Source organism: Falco cherrug, chromosome 2 (assembly GCF_023634085.1).
Source record: "Falco cherrug isolate bFalChe1 chromosome 2, bFalChe1.pri, whole genome shotgun sequence".
In the NCBI taxonomy this organism is placed as follows: domain Eukaryota; kingdom Metazoa; phylum Chordata; class Aves; order Falconiformes; family Falconidae; genus Falco; species Falco cherrug.
This window is the reverse complement of record NC_073698.1, coordinates 12,158,601-12,174,588: the sequence shown is the minus strand read 5'-3', so window position 1 is coordinate 12,174,588 and position 15,988 is coordinate 12,158,601. Positions and strand designations below refer to the sequence as shown.

The window sequence follows — 15,988 nt, the reverse complement described above, 5'->3', positions numbered from 1 at the left end:
GCTCTCGCGAGAGCCCGGCGCTACTTAACCCGTCGGGCGGCCATTTCGCGCCTTTTGGGGCGGAGAGGCGTGAGGCGGCGGGCGCTGAGGTGAGTGCGCGTTCGGTATCCGCCGCCATCCCGCCGCTGGGGTGGCAGGAATGAGGGGGGAAGAGTCGTGGTGGTGTCTGTTTGGTTGTGCCCCCTCTCCGACCGACCGCTCGGGGAGCCCATCTGCAGGGAAGGGCCCAGGACAGGCTGGCGGCCCGGGCCGGCCGGCCGCGGCTGGGTTTGCCCTCGGGAATGGCCTGTGTGGCGGCACTGCGTGAGGGCATCCTCGGGAGCGCTGCCGGTGGGGTGTTCCCCGGCCTGCGGTAATTTTGTGGGTGCCCACCAACAAAATGTCTCTTGTGCCGCCGGCCCCAGCGCAGCCGAGGTCGGTGCGGGGGGAAGGCGAGCGGTATGTTTGCCGCCTGTCAGCCAGGGGTAGATGTTGGCGAAGTAATCGATGGCTCTTTGGGAGGAAAGAACCCCGTATAAAATAACCGGCCAGTAAGATGTTGGTTGTTTTTCTTTTTAAGGGATAAGAGGTGTTATCCCTTAAACAGCTGCAGATGCTGAACAGCTAATGGTAAGTACCAGCCACAGCTTGTGTTGAGTGCCGTTATTTCATGTATTCCTGCTTTGATGTCAGGCTGTTCTGCTTCTGGGCATTGTGTTTGTCGGGCCTTGGTTGTGAATAATGAGAAACGTTAAAGAGGAGGACAAGATAGTTGGCATTGGGAGCATGAAACTATTTGTCTAGATGAACTTGTCCTTGCTTGGACAGACTTAGCCAGAGAAGTTAGTGCTGTAGTTAAGATAAGGAGGTACACTGGGTAGAATGGCTTTTGTGGTTTGGACAACCACCTTGAAGACAGACAAGGTAAAAAGCTCAACGTAGAGGAAGACTTTGAGCCTTCGTCTTCAAGACCCTCAATGAAGACCACCAGGAGACAGTGCACAGGCCCAAGGAGTGGCTGTGTTGTGGGAAATGTTCCACCTCTTCCCAGAAATCTTACAACTGTGTATGTCCTTTCCATGAATATGTATATTTATGCTATATAAATTCCTAGTAAAGTGCTGAGTGGGTGTGCATGTTAGGAGGAGTGCACCCAGCAGTGAATAAACAAATACCTGCCTAATAGTCGCTTTGGCTATTGAGTTAGAGCTTTCCCAGCATCAGGTGAACTGATGTTAGTGGTGTGCTCACAGTTTGTCAAGGGTATAGGTGCAAGCTGCTGTCAGAAATCGCCATTCATAGAACCATAGAATTGTTTAGGTTGGGGAAGACCTGTAAGATCATTGAGTCCATCTGTTAACTCGGCACTACCCAGTCCACACAGACTAAACAGTGTCCCTCAACGCCACATCTACATGTTTTAAATACCTCCAGGGATGGTGATTCAGCTACCTCCCTGGGCAGCCTGTTCCAATGCTTGACAGCCCTTTTTTGTGAAAAAATATTTCCTAGTAGCCACTCTAAACCTTCTCTGGTATGACTTGAGGCCATTTCCTCTTGTCCTATCTCTTCTTACTTGGGAGAAGAGACCAGCACACACCTTGCTACGGTCTCCTTTCAGGTAGCTGTAGAGAGTGGTAAGGTTTCCCCTTCTTTTCTCCAGGCTAAACCACCCCAGATCCCTCAGCTGCTCCTCATAAGACTTGTGCTCTAGACCCTTCACCAGCTTTGTTGCCCTTTGCTAAATGGTGTGCAACTACATTTGAAATACTAATGGGTGTGGTGATGGGTTTGTGAAGCAGTAAAAAGCACATTAAAATTACAAAGGTACAGATCTACAGGGCTAGTAAACTAACAAGCAGGTAAAATAACGAGGCTATTACATAGGAAGGACAGCTTTCTCTGCTGTGTGTTTCAGTCCCTTTGCGCAGACTTGGGACAGCTGAAGGGGTGGATTGGGTTTTCTTGCAGGGTCAACTGAACATAAACATTTTGTGGGACTGGTTGCCATGTTGATTGATAATAAATGAACAAAGGCTTCATTGATTGTCAGGGCAGGAGGCTTTAGGTCTCATATAGCTAGCAAAAGAACAGAAGAAAGATGCGGTTACTTCTCTGGCAACACTGTTACATTAGTTTAAAAATGTAAACAACAGTGAATTTTTGTATGACTTAAAACTGAAATATACTTGCAAGTATAAGCTGTTGTCTATACTTATGTGTACTTATTTAAGGGAAGACTTATCTCTAGTAGGGAGAGTGTTAAAACATTCAGAACTCATCTCTACAAGTTTCTGAACAATCTGATGTAACTTTGAAGTTAGCTTTGCGTGACTAGGAACTGGACCAAAAGAGCTGTAAAAATCCCTTCTGGCCTAAATTATGCTATGAATGTCTTGAGAGAAGTCAGTGCAATGTAACTGTTACTCTGAAGGTTAGTATATTTGCTTGTGGTTCATAGGAAAACCTATGCTGAAGTTTGCTTAAGATTGTTCTTGTAAATTTACCCTATTATGTGGAGTGGTGAAAGGCTTGTTGCCTGATTAACATAGGATTATCTTCAATTTGTCTTGAATTCTTACTGATTTTTAGGGCAAACTGAAACATGACCAATATGGATGAATCCTAGGCTTCTGGCTCTGATTATCCTGATGGCCAAGAGCTAATACACAGCAGAAAGAACTGTATAAGGTATATGCATGGGAAACAAATATCAGAATGGAGCGTTCATGTTCAAGGCAGAAAAACACTGCTCCTGAGGAGTCTTCAGATGAGCTTAACAGTATATGCAAGCCATCAGCTGCTTCAGCTGAGATTGTACTAGACAGCAGCGATGCAGAAATGTGAGTTTTTATCTCTAGCTTAGAATTTTTCATGTGCAGTACCTGTGATATATCATAAAACTATATAGTCCCTGGAAATTTGAGTGTTTTTTTTTCTTCTTCAGTGATCTCTCCACTGCTAGTGGTAGTGAGTACCATCCTAAGTGCTCCATTGCACCTTCAAAGCAAAAAAAGAGATCTCGGTCTTCAAGGCAACAAACTGAATCTGTTGCAGGAGCACCTGAAAATGAAAGCTCTTCAGATTCTTCTGTGTCCCCTCAAAGTCCAGTAAGATCATTGGAAACTTCCAAGAAGCAGGAGTCAAAACTCAATTTGAAAGCCATTTTTGCCTATCACTTCAGGGGAAAGAAGTTTAAGGCTGCTGCACACCAGAAATTCTGGCGTAGCTCGAGGAAGAAGAAGAAGAAGAAGAAAAAGCATGAGGGCACCCAGATGCGTACAGGGAGGCCACCACTGACAGCCTCACCTCAAGAACAAAGGAGGCGGCTTCTAGACAGAGGTTTTCGATTCCCCTTTGTTGAAAAACATTATGGGAAGAAAGATATTCCCTTAAAGATGGTTCTTGGCTATGAGGTGAGTCTTCTACTTTGTGGGATAATTGTATTTTATTTTGTATATTAAAAATAGTGGCTTTAAATTGGCTATATTGTGCTTCCATCTGGTGTGCTACAGTAAAATAGTGAAATAGTTTTTATTTCTGTTAAACAGGACACTTTGTTGTAAGTTTTAAGACAAACACAGCTAGAATACAGGTGCCAATATAATACTACAATTCAGTTCATAATAAAATGCTTTGGAGTTGTATTTTTAAGACCTCACCTGATGTATTTTTTTTCTTTAGCAAGCAGCTACAAAGGGATATTTCCAGTACATTGAAGTCCTTAAATATGAAGAACATCTTAAAAAAGCTTTAGGAGCCCTTCAGGCTAGTGAAGACTTGGAAAGAGAATGTCTGTTGGTACGGAAACACAAATATTTAGATGATGAAGGCCCCATCTCCCCAATTGAGGAGACAAAGTAAGTTCTTTGGTTTTAGGTGGTATAAAACTTGTTTTCTTGTTCTTAACTGACAAATACATTTGTGTGTATACAGGTAGATGCAGGACACCCCACCCCCTAGCCTGTTTGCTGGCATGGTGAGGGCGTCAATGCTACTTAAGTTGCAGATCCATGCTAACTCCATCCCAGCCAGACCAGTATAGTTTGCTGCTCTTACAGTTGAGGAATTCAGGAGGTGTAGTACAGTTGCTTGTAGTAGCATATGGTACTGTGACAGTTGTAGGTATATGGAGTTCAGTTCCATTCCTGTCCTTTTAACCTATGTCAACATTGTGTAATCTAAATGTGAATATCTGCTCCTGAAAGTGTTATTTTGGGAACAAAACACTCTGCAACTTAGGCAGCTGTGCTTGTAAATGTAACTTGGAACTTGTTATAGAGGGAGGTGTTTTTAATCTGGAGACAGATCGTTGCTTCAAGTGATTTGTACTAGCTCATTAAAATGATGTGGTAGAATTTTTTTCAAAAAGATAATTCCTGAAATTAGTTCCTCTATAGTTTCCAAATAAAGTGGGGTGTTTTATGACAAAGGCGAAAGGCTTGGTTTTTTGCATTTTCTTTTTACTTTATTAAGCATTGAAGTATCATCTTAGGTCTTTGTTTATGGGCAAACAGTTAACTTGCATGCAATAAAGGGATCAGTAAATCAGCAAGAATACTTAATGTAAATATATTCAGCACCTTAAAACTAAAAGCCTAAAAGACAGCGTAAAGGTATAAAGCTGTCTTTCAGCTACTGTTCACTTCAGTAGTCACACACACTACTAACTTCTGTGAATTGAAGTATTGGGGAGAGCCTGTAAAATGAGTAACAATAATTAGTTTGTTTGCTTAGAGCAGGAGAAACAAAGTTCTGTAGGGTAAATGCAAGTTGGCTCATCCAGACACTAAATTCTTTTTATGAAATGAGCACTGGAAGACTTTCTGGGTTTTGGAACCAGTCCTGCCCGTGCCACTTGTTAAACCCGTAGTACTAATATGATTTAATCTCTTTCTAGGGAGTCCTTTCTATCTTGAGAAACCTGTGGATGATAGTGGAAGTGCATTTCATACTTGTGTTTTATGGCAGTACGGAGATAATATTTCTGTTACAATATCGGGAGGAAACCTGTATTTTCTGGGTAGCTAAGGCCTACCCTCTTACTTTGATTGTGTTCTGCTTGTTTTCTAACTTGCTGGGTTTGTAGCTTGTTTGCCTGTGTAATCCTAAACATCTCAATACTACTATTGTCTGTTTCTAAATTTTTGTTCTGCTGCTGAGCTCTGCTCTGCCCTGCCAGCATTGCTAGTTAGGATGGTAATTCTGCTGTTGGAAATGTTATCATTTGAGAACAACCTTAAGTAGAAGTAGTATTATCTTACACCTACAAGTGGTAGCACTTCCATAGATGTTAAGAGAAACCAGAGGTTGTGGTAGGAGAATACTTAACATGTTTTAGGCTACTTTAAAAAGTACAGAGCTTGATTTGGATTCTTACATTTCAGTGATGATGATGATGCTAACAGCTTGAATTCTGATAATCAAGAAGACCTTGATGCCAGAGTAGTGGTGAGTACTATTCCTTAACTTCAGAAGCTCTCTAACCTTATTTCTCTTTGGAGGTTAAAGAATTGGTAGATAACATGTATACGAGTACTGAATTCTTGAGCTTGGATCTAGAGTTACCTGTGATACCTGTGAATCCTGATCTGTAATGCAAAGGAAGTTGTTTTGACGATTCACACTTTCATCTTTGAAGTAATGCTGGACTGCATAGGATTTCTGGAGTTCTCTGAATTCTTAGTTTGCAAAGTTACTACTAAAATCTTAGGTTTTAAGTTTCTTAGAATTCAATTTGTGAATACTTCAGTCTTCCATTTTTCTCTAGGAGAACAGCTCTTTCATTATAAGCAGCAAAATTCCCCAAAAGAAAAAAACCAAAGGCAAAAATCAACTGAAGTGATTGAAATACAGGAGGAAGAAGATGATGCTGCAGAGAACTCTGGGCTTCTGCAAGGGTCACCTTGGTGAACAGAAAACTAACAAGTGAGGTGGCAGTGATCACTCCTCAGATAACCTTTTTCATGGCCTACTTGGTTATAAAACGTTGGTCTGAAGTTGATGTTGAGGTGCCAACCAAGCAACCTAGTCAGATTTTGTTTAAGGTGAGTATATTGGGCTCGTGTCTGAGACAGTTAAAAAACAAAAACAACCTAAAAGGTGTCTTCTGTGTTGTCCTGTACCCCAGAGTATGACATCCTTTATCAGCCATTGAATCATCTGACTGAAATGCAGCTTGAATTCTTGTAACCATGGATCACTGAATTTATGTCATTAAAAATAGGGAAGCAAGTTCCAAATACTGTAACGTAGCACCAGCGCAGTATAGAAAAGTATGCAGTTGCATACATACCTGTACATGCTCAAGTTTTAGAGGACAATTTGGATGCCTTTTGGCTGGCTGACTTTTTTGTGAGTGGTACTTGAGAGATTATTTTTTCTTTGGCTTAAGGAAGCGCAGATTATGCTTTCAATTATTTTGAGAGCTAAATAAGGATTGAAAACAGAATTGAAGATAATGCAAATAGAGTGCCAACAGTAAAAATGCAAAAGCTGTTAGTCAGTTTAGACAAAAGTCTATTGCAGAATGTGGTTAACACATTGGAACGATGACAAAACGTGTATGATTGAGGTTGCCTGTTTATTCCATGCAGAAGAATTTCTTCAAAAAAGAAACTCTCTGCTCCTGATTCTAATACAATAACCTGAACTGTAGCAGCACAGTGAATCTTGGATTAAAATACTCCTTTTTTTTCCCCTCTTGGCCTGCTCTGTCCAGAATGGGTTTTGATGTGGACATGATTAAGCAGAAGATGAAAGCTCTATGATAGTACTTAACTAGCATTGCCCCAACTGCAAGTACCTTTCTAAAAGGTGCTTTAGACAGTTGCAAACATGACTGGTGAATGTTTAGAAATGTTCTGAATACAGCTGACTCCTAGATGACGAGGTTGTCTTGGAAGCAGTAGAAATAAAACATTGTTTGAAGTTTACTTGGAAATCAACAAGATTTAAAAACCAAAAGGTGATCTTGATACTGAATGAATTCACTTTAGGATAGAATAAGCCTTGTAGTTAAAGTATAATGAATATGAGAAATATATTCTAATGAAATTAATAGTTGCACAACAAAAGCTGCTATGAAACCCTCTGTACAACCCTGTACCAAGGCTAAGAACTTATATTTACTCAAAAATGTAGGTATAGTAATTAGGTCATGTAACCATAGTCTGAAAGAAATAATGAAATAACTGATCAAAGAAGGAGTCTGTTTCTCTTTCTTTAACTTTCTCTAACAAGGGGCCTGCTTATAAGTTAACTAGAGGGAGCAATTAAAAGAAACAAGCGGAAGAAACAGATGGTCGACAAGGACATAAATTAGCTCAGACCAATAAGAACCCTGCAAACTGGCAAGATCATCACATACCAGACAAAAGGTGAAAAGTACACCATGAGGAAGACCTGTGGCCTTCCTCCCAAAGACCCCACTGCCCATGTCCTGAAGACCCTAGCAGCACAAAGGACTGATAAGCTAATTAACATATGAAGTGAGAGTAGGTGGGATTAGGTAATGAATATGTATATGGATTAATTGAATATTCATTGTTTTGTTGTATGAATATAAGATAATTAGTTACTTTAAACATGCACATTAGGCAGAAGGATCCCCCGTGCATCCAGCGCTGCCAATAAAGGATACTCAGTCACTAAGAAATTTTGACTTTGTTGTTTAAATCAATCTGCATCACTCAAATACCCTTAATAACCAAATTGCTGTCAGCAACAAACTAATAGCTGTCCAGCAGGTAAAAGTAGTCTGTGCCGAACAGGGGTGTTACCAGAAAAAAGACTTGCTGTCTACTGGTTTAATTTCCTTCAAAATATAATTTGACAGTCTGAGATTGACAGTAGGTGCTCAGTAATGAGAGGTTGCATTGCTTATATGCTTGAATTAAGGTCCCCATCTTTGTAAAGGAAGCTTGAATTTTCCCAGTTGCAACTTGATAGCTCTAGGGAGTAAGACTGAAAAGACTGCTTTTCAGTAGTTGAAGATCGTTTAATACTGGTCCAAAATTAATGGCTAAATGTAACTCTTTTAGGCATCTACCTGAGAAATACTCTGGCTTGAAAGACTCATCCTGGATCTAGGAGTGAGGTTCTTGCTTGGTAAGGCATAGTGAGGTGGTATGGGGAGTCCTGCTCATTCTGCAGTTCATGTGATGAATTTTTCTGTTCAACTGCTGAGTGACTCAGAAATGAACTAAATTTCAATTCTGATTAGAACTGGATAAATACAAATGAAAATCAAGCTTATTACATACAGCTGTGAAACTGATCGCTGAAACCTAGATTTTGGCTTTAGGAATCATCAGTTATGTGACCATATCTGATCATTCTTACTCCTTTGCTTTTTGTCTTCTAGTTTATGTTGCTTTTGGAAGATGAAGTACCCACTCTTCTTTTGATGGGCAAGGTAAGCTGTTACTTGGTATTCAGTTGTGTTTTCAGGTAGCTTTCTTGCTTTACTTAACAAAATGTTTTGAAAAAACCGTATTCCATAGTTCAGGCGAATACATTACAATGTTCCACAGCTGTGCAACATTTCTGTGTGACTCTTCCAAGGTATTGAATTCAGTGCAACATGAGCTCTTTTATCAGTCTGACCAGACTTGGAGCCTGTAAGCTCTGCTTGAATAAAAACTGAATTCTTTAATACCTGCATATTAAAGTGCAGGGTTTTCTTAGAAGTTTATATATAGAAATACTTTGTTTTTACCTGATGTTGAATGCTGCAGGGCAACTTCATCTGTCTAATTTGGTTTGGACACTACCTGGGATCTTGCCGCTGAAGATGTTGGAGAACCTACTGTACACTTAATCTCCTGATGGTGCTCCACACATGCTTTCTCTACTGGGTTGTATCATGCAGCTGCAGCCTTCTGATCACTTCCCTGTGGTAAAATTTCACCTTAATGTAGGTCACATGCAAGAACAGGGGGGATGACAGAAACAGGCTGTGGTAGTCTTGTATGTCTGTATGGCTAAAGCTGTGGAACTTGTTACTGTAGGATGTTGCCAAGTTTGTGTGGCTTCTGGACAGTCTGGGAAATGGCATGGAAGAAAACACAGTGTAAGATTACTGGACAGGAAAATGTTTGCTATGGGAAGCTCTGAGCTAAAGCTGGACAAGTAATGAAACCTTACAAGAACATACTTAAGAGGACAGAAGCTGGGCATCTTACTTGGCTATTGCTGTACTAAGGGTATTGGACTAGATAAGCTTGACGTGGCATAAATTGTTTTTACAACAGCGTATTGGATTTCTTGCCAGTTACCTTAGTCCAAACTATACCTCTCTAAAAATACAAAACCTCATAGTAGAAGGTGACAGTTATTAATGGTAAGTGTATAGTAAACTGAAAAAACTTCAAATGCTGTTTCAAAAATAGTGGGAAAATGAAAGCTGATGGCATTCAATCTGTTGCAGCACGTGTTCAGTTTTTGTCTGTTGCTGTAGACAAAAACCTGGAACCTAGTGCTTAGAAAAAACCCTTCTTTTGCAACCCACAGCTGATAAACATATTAGTTGTGTTACTTATATGAAGGGACAATATTTGCATGTATTCAAACAGCAGTTCATTCAGATAATGATGAATCTGGGTCATGAGTTTCATGTTCACATTTGTGGAAGTGTAGTTCAGTTATGTCTGTTTCTTTCCAGACTTTGCAGATGAGTGTACCAACAGCTCTGGAGCTGTAACTTTTTGAATGCTTGAATTCATATGGCCGTTTAGCCTTCTGATGTACCAATCTGTTGTTTCAGTGGAACATGTTAGCAGAAGAGGTAAGCTTTGTGTTTCTTCTGAACCTCAGCAAAGAGTATTAGACTCTTTCAGGCGAGTACTTTTTTTACAGCAAGTAATCAAACTAATTTCTCTACTGTATGGTATCTGCACTCAGCGGTGTCTTCCTGATGGGGTGTTCAAAACCCAGTGCTACAGTATTTCAGCAGCTGGCATCCTTGGTTTTCATGCAGTTGGGCTGGTTAAACCTGGTATTCTTGTTGAAACAAGCAGATTGAAAGTTTCTTCTTGGGAAGCTTGTCAAATACAACACTGAAGAACTATTAGGGGATAAAAGTATAGCTAAATCAATGAAGTTGTTACAAAATATTTCTTCTTAAAGGGGCGTTCCTGTGATGTCTGTCTGGAACATAGTGGAAAGCCTCTGCTTAAAGGTAAGTATTAAGGAAATGGTTTTTTTTTTCTAGGTGGAGGTAGTTGGATGAGGATCATGAAAGCTAAAGTCTTAGTGTTTTGGTTCCCTTCTTACAAAGAAGCAGTATTTCATTTTGAAATAAATCCCAAGTACTAGATGGCATCTGGTGATGTTTCTTCTAAAGTTAACTGGCTGGTCTTTGAAACCAGAAGCTATTGTACAGACATTTTGAGGAGTTGTTATGCCATGTTGGTCAGCAAAAAGACACAACTTGCAGTGTGTCCGAATTGAAAAAACGTGGCTAGAAGAGTAACAGGTTCTGCTTTCCTCGCTGTAAAGTTAGTTGCAGTGGTGACAATGAGACCTGTAACAGGTTTTTACTTAGTGGGACAATCAAAATGCAGCTACTTTACTGTGAAATCCCAAGAATTAGCTTGTTTTGATGTTTTTGGATTCTGCATCCTGCCTACTAAAGGAAGGAGAATTAGCAGGTAGGAGAAGAACACTTGCAGTGTTGAATTCTTGTAGATGGTTTATTAGAGCATATTTGTAAGCTGTCTTAAAATAGTATGTCATGCGTGTTCTGCGAGGTAACTCCCTTGTACCTTCTGTGCCACAGTGCTCCCGGTTTGTTAAATTGCAGATATATTTTGTTCGTAGTTGTGTCACAGACTGGGCTGTGGCTCCGATTTCAAAAGAAATGCTTAGGTTTGGCATTAGCATTTAGACAGTGTAACTGGACTACAGAGTGCCTGCTTCATATTGAGTATAGAAGTAAAAAGTACCTAAGTCTTAGTAAATTACTAAGATATTGAAGAAACTTGGAACTGTTACTCAGATGCAACAATTTACTTATTTTTAGGAAATCCACGATGGTCCAGTCTGAGCTAGCATCTTGGTAAGCTCATGTGAGAGATTGTTTTTTTAACCCTTGGCCTGTTGCAGGTTAGCTGTTTTTAACTTGGTGGGCTGGTTATATTGCTGTTTTTTTCTTACTGAGAAGGTGAAGTGTTGCTTCAGAAAACACAAGAGCTTATCTTTCCCCAAACTTGAGAATTATGTGAGAAAATTGTTGTGATGATTGGCAAAATGTTCAACTGCTCTGAAGAGAGTGAGTGAGAATGGCCTTTCTGAACAAACCTACTACACAAGTGTCCTTTTCATGACATCCTCATTTTGGGCATCTGAGTATTTAACACGCAGCATTTTGTGTCAGGGAGCAAAGATTATGATTATGTGACTTTCTTTTGAAAATATAACAGGAAATTAAGAACAGCTGTTGTATTAAATAATATTCAGACATTATAGTAGCTTTAAGTGTGATTCCAAACAGCTGTCAGGAATGCCTGTGGTGGTGAAGTACTGCTCTAGGTTCTGCTGGTTTGTATGCATGTACATGTCAGATTGTAACCTTATCTCACTTTTCCAGGTGGTGTGTAATCGGAGGAGATGAGAGAAGAAATGCAGGATGCCATTTCACAGAAATCTGAAGCCCCTTCTAGGGTTAGTATGACACCTGAGGTTCTGCATATTCCTTATGATTGAAGGGCTCTGGCTTTCAGTGGCTGGAAGTCTGTATCAAATCAGGCTTTTACTGACCTGAGGTGGGTTTCAGGGACTTGTTTCAACACTACGTTACTACACTATGTTACTGTATTTTAATGCAGCGTTCACTCCTAAGTGAAGAATTTATTTTAACTTTCATTTATCCAAAGAAGAGTCATTTGAATTTCTCAGTCAAATTTCCCACAAATGTTAACTGTATCATTTACCCTCCTCCTCCCCTCAAATGTCTTGAAACAAGTTGAAAAGACACTTAGCAGGATTTGTATGAGAGACTTTTCCAGTCTGCTTGATTTTTCTCTGTTGTGTTAATTTAATTTATAGTGCCAGAAATGTTGAGGTCTATCCCGATAGGATCTCTTCTGTAGGTTCATGTCGTTGGAAATGCCTCACAGAATAAACTTGTGGTTTCACTTTACCCATTGAACTACCAGTTAGCTCTGTGGGGTAAAACTGCAAGACAAATACAGCATCCTAAGAACTGTAGTAATGAGTTGTGTTCTCCTTTAGGTACAGACTTACGCTTTTGATACAAGTGAAAAACAAATTAATTCAATTGGAAAAGCTTGGTAAGAGTCAAGAATGGTGTGTTCTGGGCCTTCAGGTGTCACTAACATGTTGAATTACATGGCTTGAACTTACTCTTCAGCCAGGTTTTTGTGTAGATACCCGATTTCTAACACTGTTTCTTGTGATTTGAGTTTTCTGGATGGTTCAAAACAAGCCTATTCCCCCTTTGATCAGAAAGGAGTGATTATTCTTGTTTTGGTGGCTGTAGGTAAGAAGAGACAGCACTATGGTGTCTGTCTCAACTTGAAGTAATTTCACAAACATGCTGCATTTCTGTTGTGTCAAGAGATGCTTGAGAGAGTTTTCATACTGAGCAGCAGTATTTGGTTTAATATCTTTAAATCTGGGTGTTAAAGAGTTAATTTTTGAGCAGCCCAGCCAGTATACTACTATATGCTTAAAATTCCTGGCTTCTGTTCTGTAGAATCCAGGGTCTGAAGTAAAACAAGCAAAATACTCTGGAAGAAGTATAAATCCTTCATGGTAGGAATATATAAAAACTTAAAGAACTGTTGCTGTTCATATTGGTGAAATTCACAGAGCCTGATTTCCCTCTTAGTTGCATGGCAGCTTTTGTGAAATGAAGAATACGTCGGTGTAGCTTATCTCTAGACACTGACCGGTGCATGCAAAACGCTTGAATGTTAACATGAGCGGTTGTGGGTGAAGAAACTCCTGCAGCTGTTGCACTGTATGGTATCTGCACCCAGCAGCATTCTCCTGATGGGATGTTCAAAAACCAGTGCTACAGGAGGTTCAGCATTTGGCATCGTTGGTTTTCATTCTGCCGTGTCTGCTAGACCTGGTATTTTTGCTGATACAGTTTTTGTCCTCTCCTGGGATATGAGCGTACTTGGGTTTTGTTTTTCATGTTCCAGTTTGAGAACTGGATACTGGCCTTGGGAACTCGGCGAGTGCGTTCAGTTTTCTGTTTTTAGCAGGTGCTCTGGGATACAGAGCAAAGGGAACCTTGCTGTGTTAGGAGGGTGAGCTGTGGAAGATAACAGCCTGTTTTGACAGGTAAGCATAGAGTTATTAGTTCAGATGGTTTTGTGCTACTGCACGGTTTGTGTGTTAACTTGGTATGACTTTAGAAGGTTGAAACCTCAGTAAACTGTTCTAGAGAAGTATGGAAATGGTTGTCTGGTAGCAAGAGACGACTGAAATGACCGCCCCAGATTTTGGCAGCATCAGAGCAGGTTGCTTATCTGAGTCACTCATGAGTGTGTGTGTATACTTCAGATGGATATTGCAGTTGTGCAGCAATTTGTAGTACTAGTTTCTAAATAGGATTGCTGTTGGTTGTGAGGGATTCTGCTGTACTTGGAACTTTCAACAGATTTTAGGCTTGTTGGTGTACAGCCTGGCTTATGTATTGGCAGCATTGAGCGGTCTCTAATGAGAAAGGATGGGCTACTTGAATATTCAAGTTCCAGATGTAAGTTGCTGGTAACAGCAGTAAGAGGAGAGTATCTGGTCATTACCAAGGCTGCTAGGATCCTACTGTTTCTGGTGAGCTGTGGACGTGACCGTAAAGCAAGTCCATCAGACTCTTGAATTGCCACATGATGTGGCACGAAGTCTGCTGGGAATATGGCTTTAACCTCTGTCACACAGCTCTCCCCTCTGCTGTTCAGGTAAGAGCAGGTTGCTGCTGAGGCAACTGTCCTTGGGCACCTCCAACACTTAAGTTACAGAGGAACAAAAGTTCTCGTTAGAGCCGTTGTAACTTGGCAGAAGCTGTGTGGAGGCGATAGTTCTGCACACAAGCAAAAAGGGGAGACAGAAGGCTGCACCGTGCAATTTATATCCAACTTGTGTGGTGTTAACTCTTTACTTAACGCTAACCAAACCTGACTCTTTAACCCATAGTGTCTGCTACCAAATCACCCCGTGTCAGAGGGCTGAGAACCACCACGCGAGTGCCACCAAAGCAAGTCCGGAGGTGAGAGCGCTTGGCAAAATTGCTGATAATAAAGAAATTCAAGGTCACTTCAAAGAGGGTTTGCATGGCTAAAAACCCAGCAGCTCTTAACGCGGTGACCACATATTGAAATCCTCTGCAGGATGCCGTGGACACTTGGTGTGTGCTATGGTCTATTTATGAGGAGATACACCTCACGTAGTAAGCCTCTCAGAGTGAAAAAGGAATTTTATCCTACTGCACTCACAGTTTTTGAGATGCTGGCGTGCGGGAAGTGGGCTGCTCAGTTCCATTCTGAAACCATTTACTGTTGCTGCATGTGAAGTTGGAGAGCAGGTTGATACAGCTGTGGCATATAACCGTTGGTGCTTGGGTGGCCCGAGAAGGACAAGGAAGCTGGTGAAGGCTGGGGGTACTACTGGGGGTGTTTAGCCTGGAGAAGGGGAGGCTCAGGGGGGACCTTATTGCTCTCTACAGCTACCTCAGAGGAGGCTGTAGCAAGGTGGGTGTCAGTTTATTTCTTCCAAGTAACAAGTGACAGGACAAGAGGAAGTTTCCTCATGTTGCTCCAGGGGAGGCTGGATTGGAGATCAGGAAAAACGTCTTTCCTGAAAGGGTGGTGAAGTGTTACAGTGGCTGCCTGGAGAGGCACTGGAGTCACCGTCCCTGGAGTTTAAACTGGTGGCTTAAAAGCCACCAAGCTGTGGTGCGTAGGGATGTGATGTAGTGGTGGCCTTGGCAGTGCTAGGTTGACTGTCTTTTCCAACAACAATTCTGTGATTCCATTTCCCTTGGCAGTGTGATACATTCCTCTATCTGTGTGGAAATCTTCAGGAGTGGATAATCCTGCAGCAGCTGGGGGAGGGAGGGAGGAAGTGCAGGGTGGGAGGGCTGGGGGGACTGTGAGTAGTTAGAGGAAACTATTATAATGCTTGGGGCGGCTGGCATTGGAAATTGTGCTTTTACCCCTTAACGTTTCAGTAAGGGGTGGATGTGCACGTTTCCTGTGTTACTTGCTTTATAGCAGCACCATGTTCTGGAATAAAATTGGTTAGGCTAGAGGAAGAGATGTTAGGCTGGCTCTGAGGGAGATGGCAGCGTTCAAATGGCTTTTGAGCAACAACGGTGCTAATAGATGCGTTTCCCCTCTCAGGTCCTGGTGTGATGTTGCTGCAGGTCTGCTGCAAGGAACTGCACAGCAGTTTCAAAGAACCTCACCTAGAGTGTTTATTGCAGTAATAAGGAATTAAACATTAATTCTGATTTCCCTTACTGCTTTGTAAGTCGAAGTGGTGCATGGTGTTTGGAAACCAGAAGCAGAGGGAGCCTTTGCCCTTCCGCATCCAGCTGTGACCTGCCTGCGCTGCCCGCTTGGTGTTGCAGAAGAGCTAACTGAGTGTATCAACTTGTAATTTCACTGGAAAAAAGCTTTATCCAGCCATTTTAACTCACTCACTGTCACTGAACTCCACTGCACTAAAACTGGAGAAGGTCATGGCATCACGGCATTTCAATAAAACTGATGTGTGAAAGCTGCAGCCTGGGCTGGTTTCCTGTCGCTACACTGAAAGCAAACCCAGGTAGGGTGAGTAAATGACAGCAGCTGGTCAGCTGGGGCTTGCTTGCAGCAAAGCATCAGCCTGATCTCTTCCCTTTGGACTGTGTTATGGGAAAGGAACAAAAATATTCAGGAACAAGAGAATAAGCCTGAGCAGCCCTTGCCAGCCCACTACACTGAAGATGAGACAGACTCTACATACTGTACTGCTAATCTTTGATCGCAAAAAGCTT

The 15,988-nt window shown here is 41.5% G+C and overlaps 1 protein-coding gene and 8 non-coding genes across 10 annotated transcripts; all 9 read left to right on the top strand.

Moving 5' to 3' along the window:
- Nucleotides 1–28: 28 nt before the first annotated feature.
- TAF1D (TATA-box binding protein associated factor, RNA polymerase I subunit D) lies at nucleotides 29–15,735 on the top strand. Of its 2 annotated transcripts, XM_055702394.1 has the most exons (17): nucleotides 29–89; nucleotides 560–609; nucleotides 2,572–2,822; nucleotides 2,927–3,395; nucleotides 3,664–3,839; nucleotides 5,370–5,430; nucleotides 5,750–6,026; nucleotides 8,022–8,088; nucleotides 8,345–8,395; nucleotides 9,644–9,766; nucleotides 10,108–10,159; nucleotides 11,003–11,038; nucleotides 11,570–11,643; nucleotides 12,214–12,272; nucleotides 13,212–13,293; nucleotides 14,146–14,218; nucleotides 15,351–15,735. In XM_055702394.1, exons 3-7 carry the CDS (start codon nucleotides 2,698–2,700, stop codon nucleotides 5,822–5,824), a joined length of 906 nt encoding a protein of 301 aa, XP_055558369.1. In that variant the 5' UTR covers nucleotides 29–89; nucleotides 560–609; nucleotides 2,572–2,697; the 3' UTR covers nucleotides 5,825–6,026; nucleotides 8,022–8,088; nucleotides 8,345–8,395; nucleotides 9,644–9,766; nucleotides 10,108–10,159; nucleotides 11,003–11,038; nucleotides 11,570–11,643; nucleotides 12,214–12,272; nucleotides 13,212–13,293; nucleotides 14,146–14,218; nucleotides 15,351–15,735. The 2 variants fall into 2 exon arrangements, with proteins under 2 accessions (XP_055558369.1, XP_055558368.1); XM_055702393.1 differs by lacking the exons at nucleotides 5,750–6,026; nucleotides 8,022–8,088 and having other exon boundaries at nucleotides 5,367–5,430.
- Nucleotides 8,133–8,204, top strand: LOC114014615 (small nucleolar RNA SNORD5). Its single transcript, XR_003558185.1, has one exon. It is a non-coding gene; the product is annotated as a small nucleolar RNA SNORD5 (small nucleolar RNA).
- Nucleotides 9,408–9,534, top strand: LOC114014614 (small nucleolar RNA SNORA40). Its single transcript, XR_003558184.1, has one exon. It is a non-coding gene; the product is annotated as a small nucleolar RNA SNORA40 (small nucleolar RNA).
- On the top strand, nucleotides 9,858–9,996 carry LOC114014617 (small nucleolar RNA SNORA8). The gene has a single exon (XR_003558187.1). It is a non-coding gene; the product is annotated as a small nucleolar RNA SNORA8 (small nucleolar RNA).
- Nucleotides 10,383–10,515, top strand: LOC114014619 (small nucleolar RNA SNORA1). The gene has a single exon (XR_003558189.1). It is a non-coding gene; the product is annotated as a small nucleolar RNA SNORA1 (small nucleolar RNA).
- Nucleotides 11,208–11,280, top strand: LOC114014611 (small nucleolar RNA Z40). The gene has a single exon (XR_003558181.1). It is a non-coding gene; the product is annotated as a small nucleolar RNA Z40 (small nucleolar RNA).
- LOC114014612 (small nucleolar RNA SNORA18) lies at nucleotides 12,038–12,169 on the top strand. Its single transcript, XR_003558182.1, has one exon. It is a non-coding gene; the product is annotated as a small nucleolar RNA SNORA18 (small nucleolar RNA).
- On the top strand, nucleotides 12,959–13,098 carry LOC114014616 (small nucleolar RNA SNORA8). The gene has a single exon (XR_003558186.1). It is a non-coding gene; the product is annotated as a small nucleolar RNA SNORA8 (small nucleolar RNA).
- Nucleotides 14,260–14,389, top strand: LOC114014618 (small nucleolar RNA SNORA25). The gene has a single exon (XR_003558188.1). It is a non-coding gene; the product is annotated as a small nucleolar RNA SNORA25 (small nucleolar RNA).
- Nucleotides 15,736–15,988: the final 253 nt, after the last annotated feature.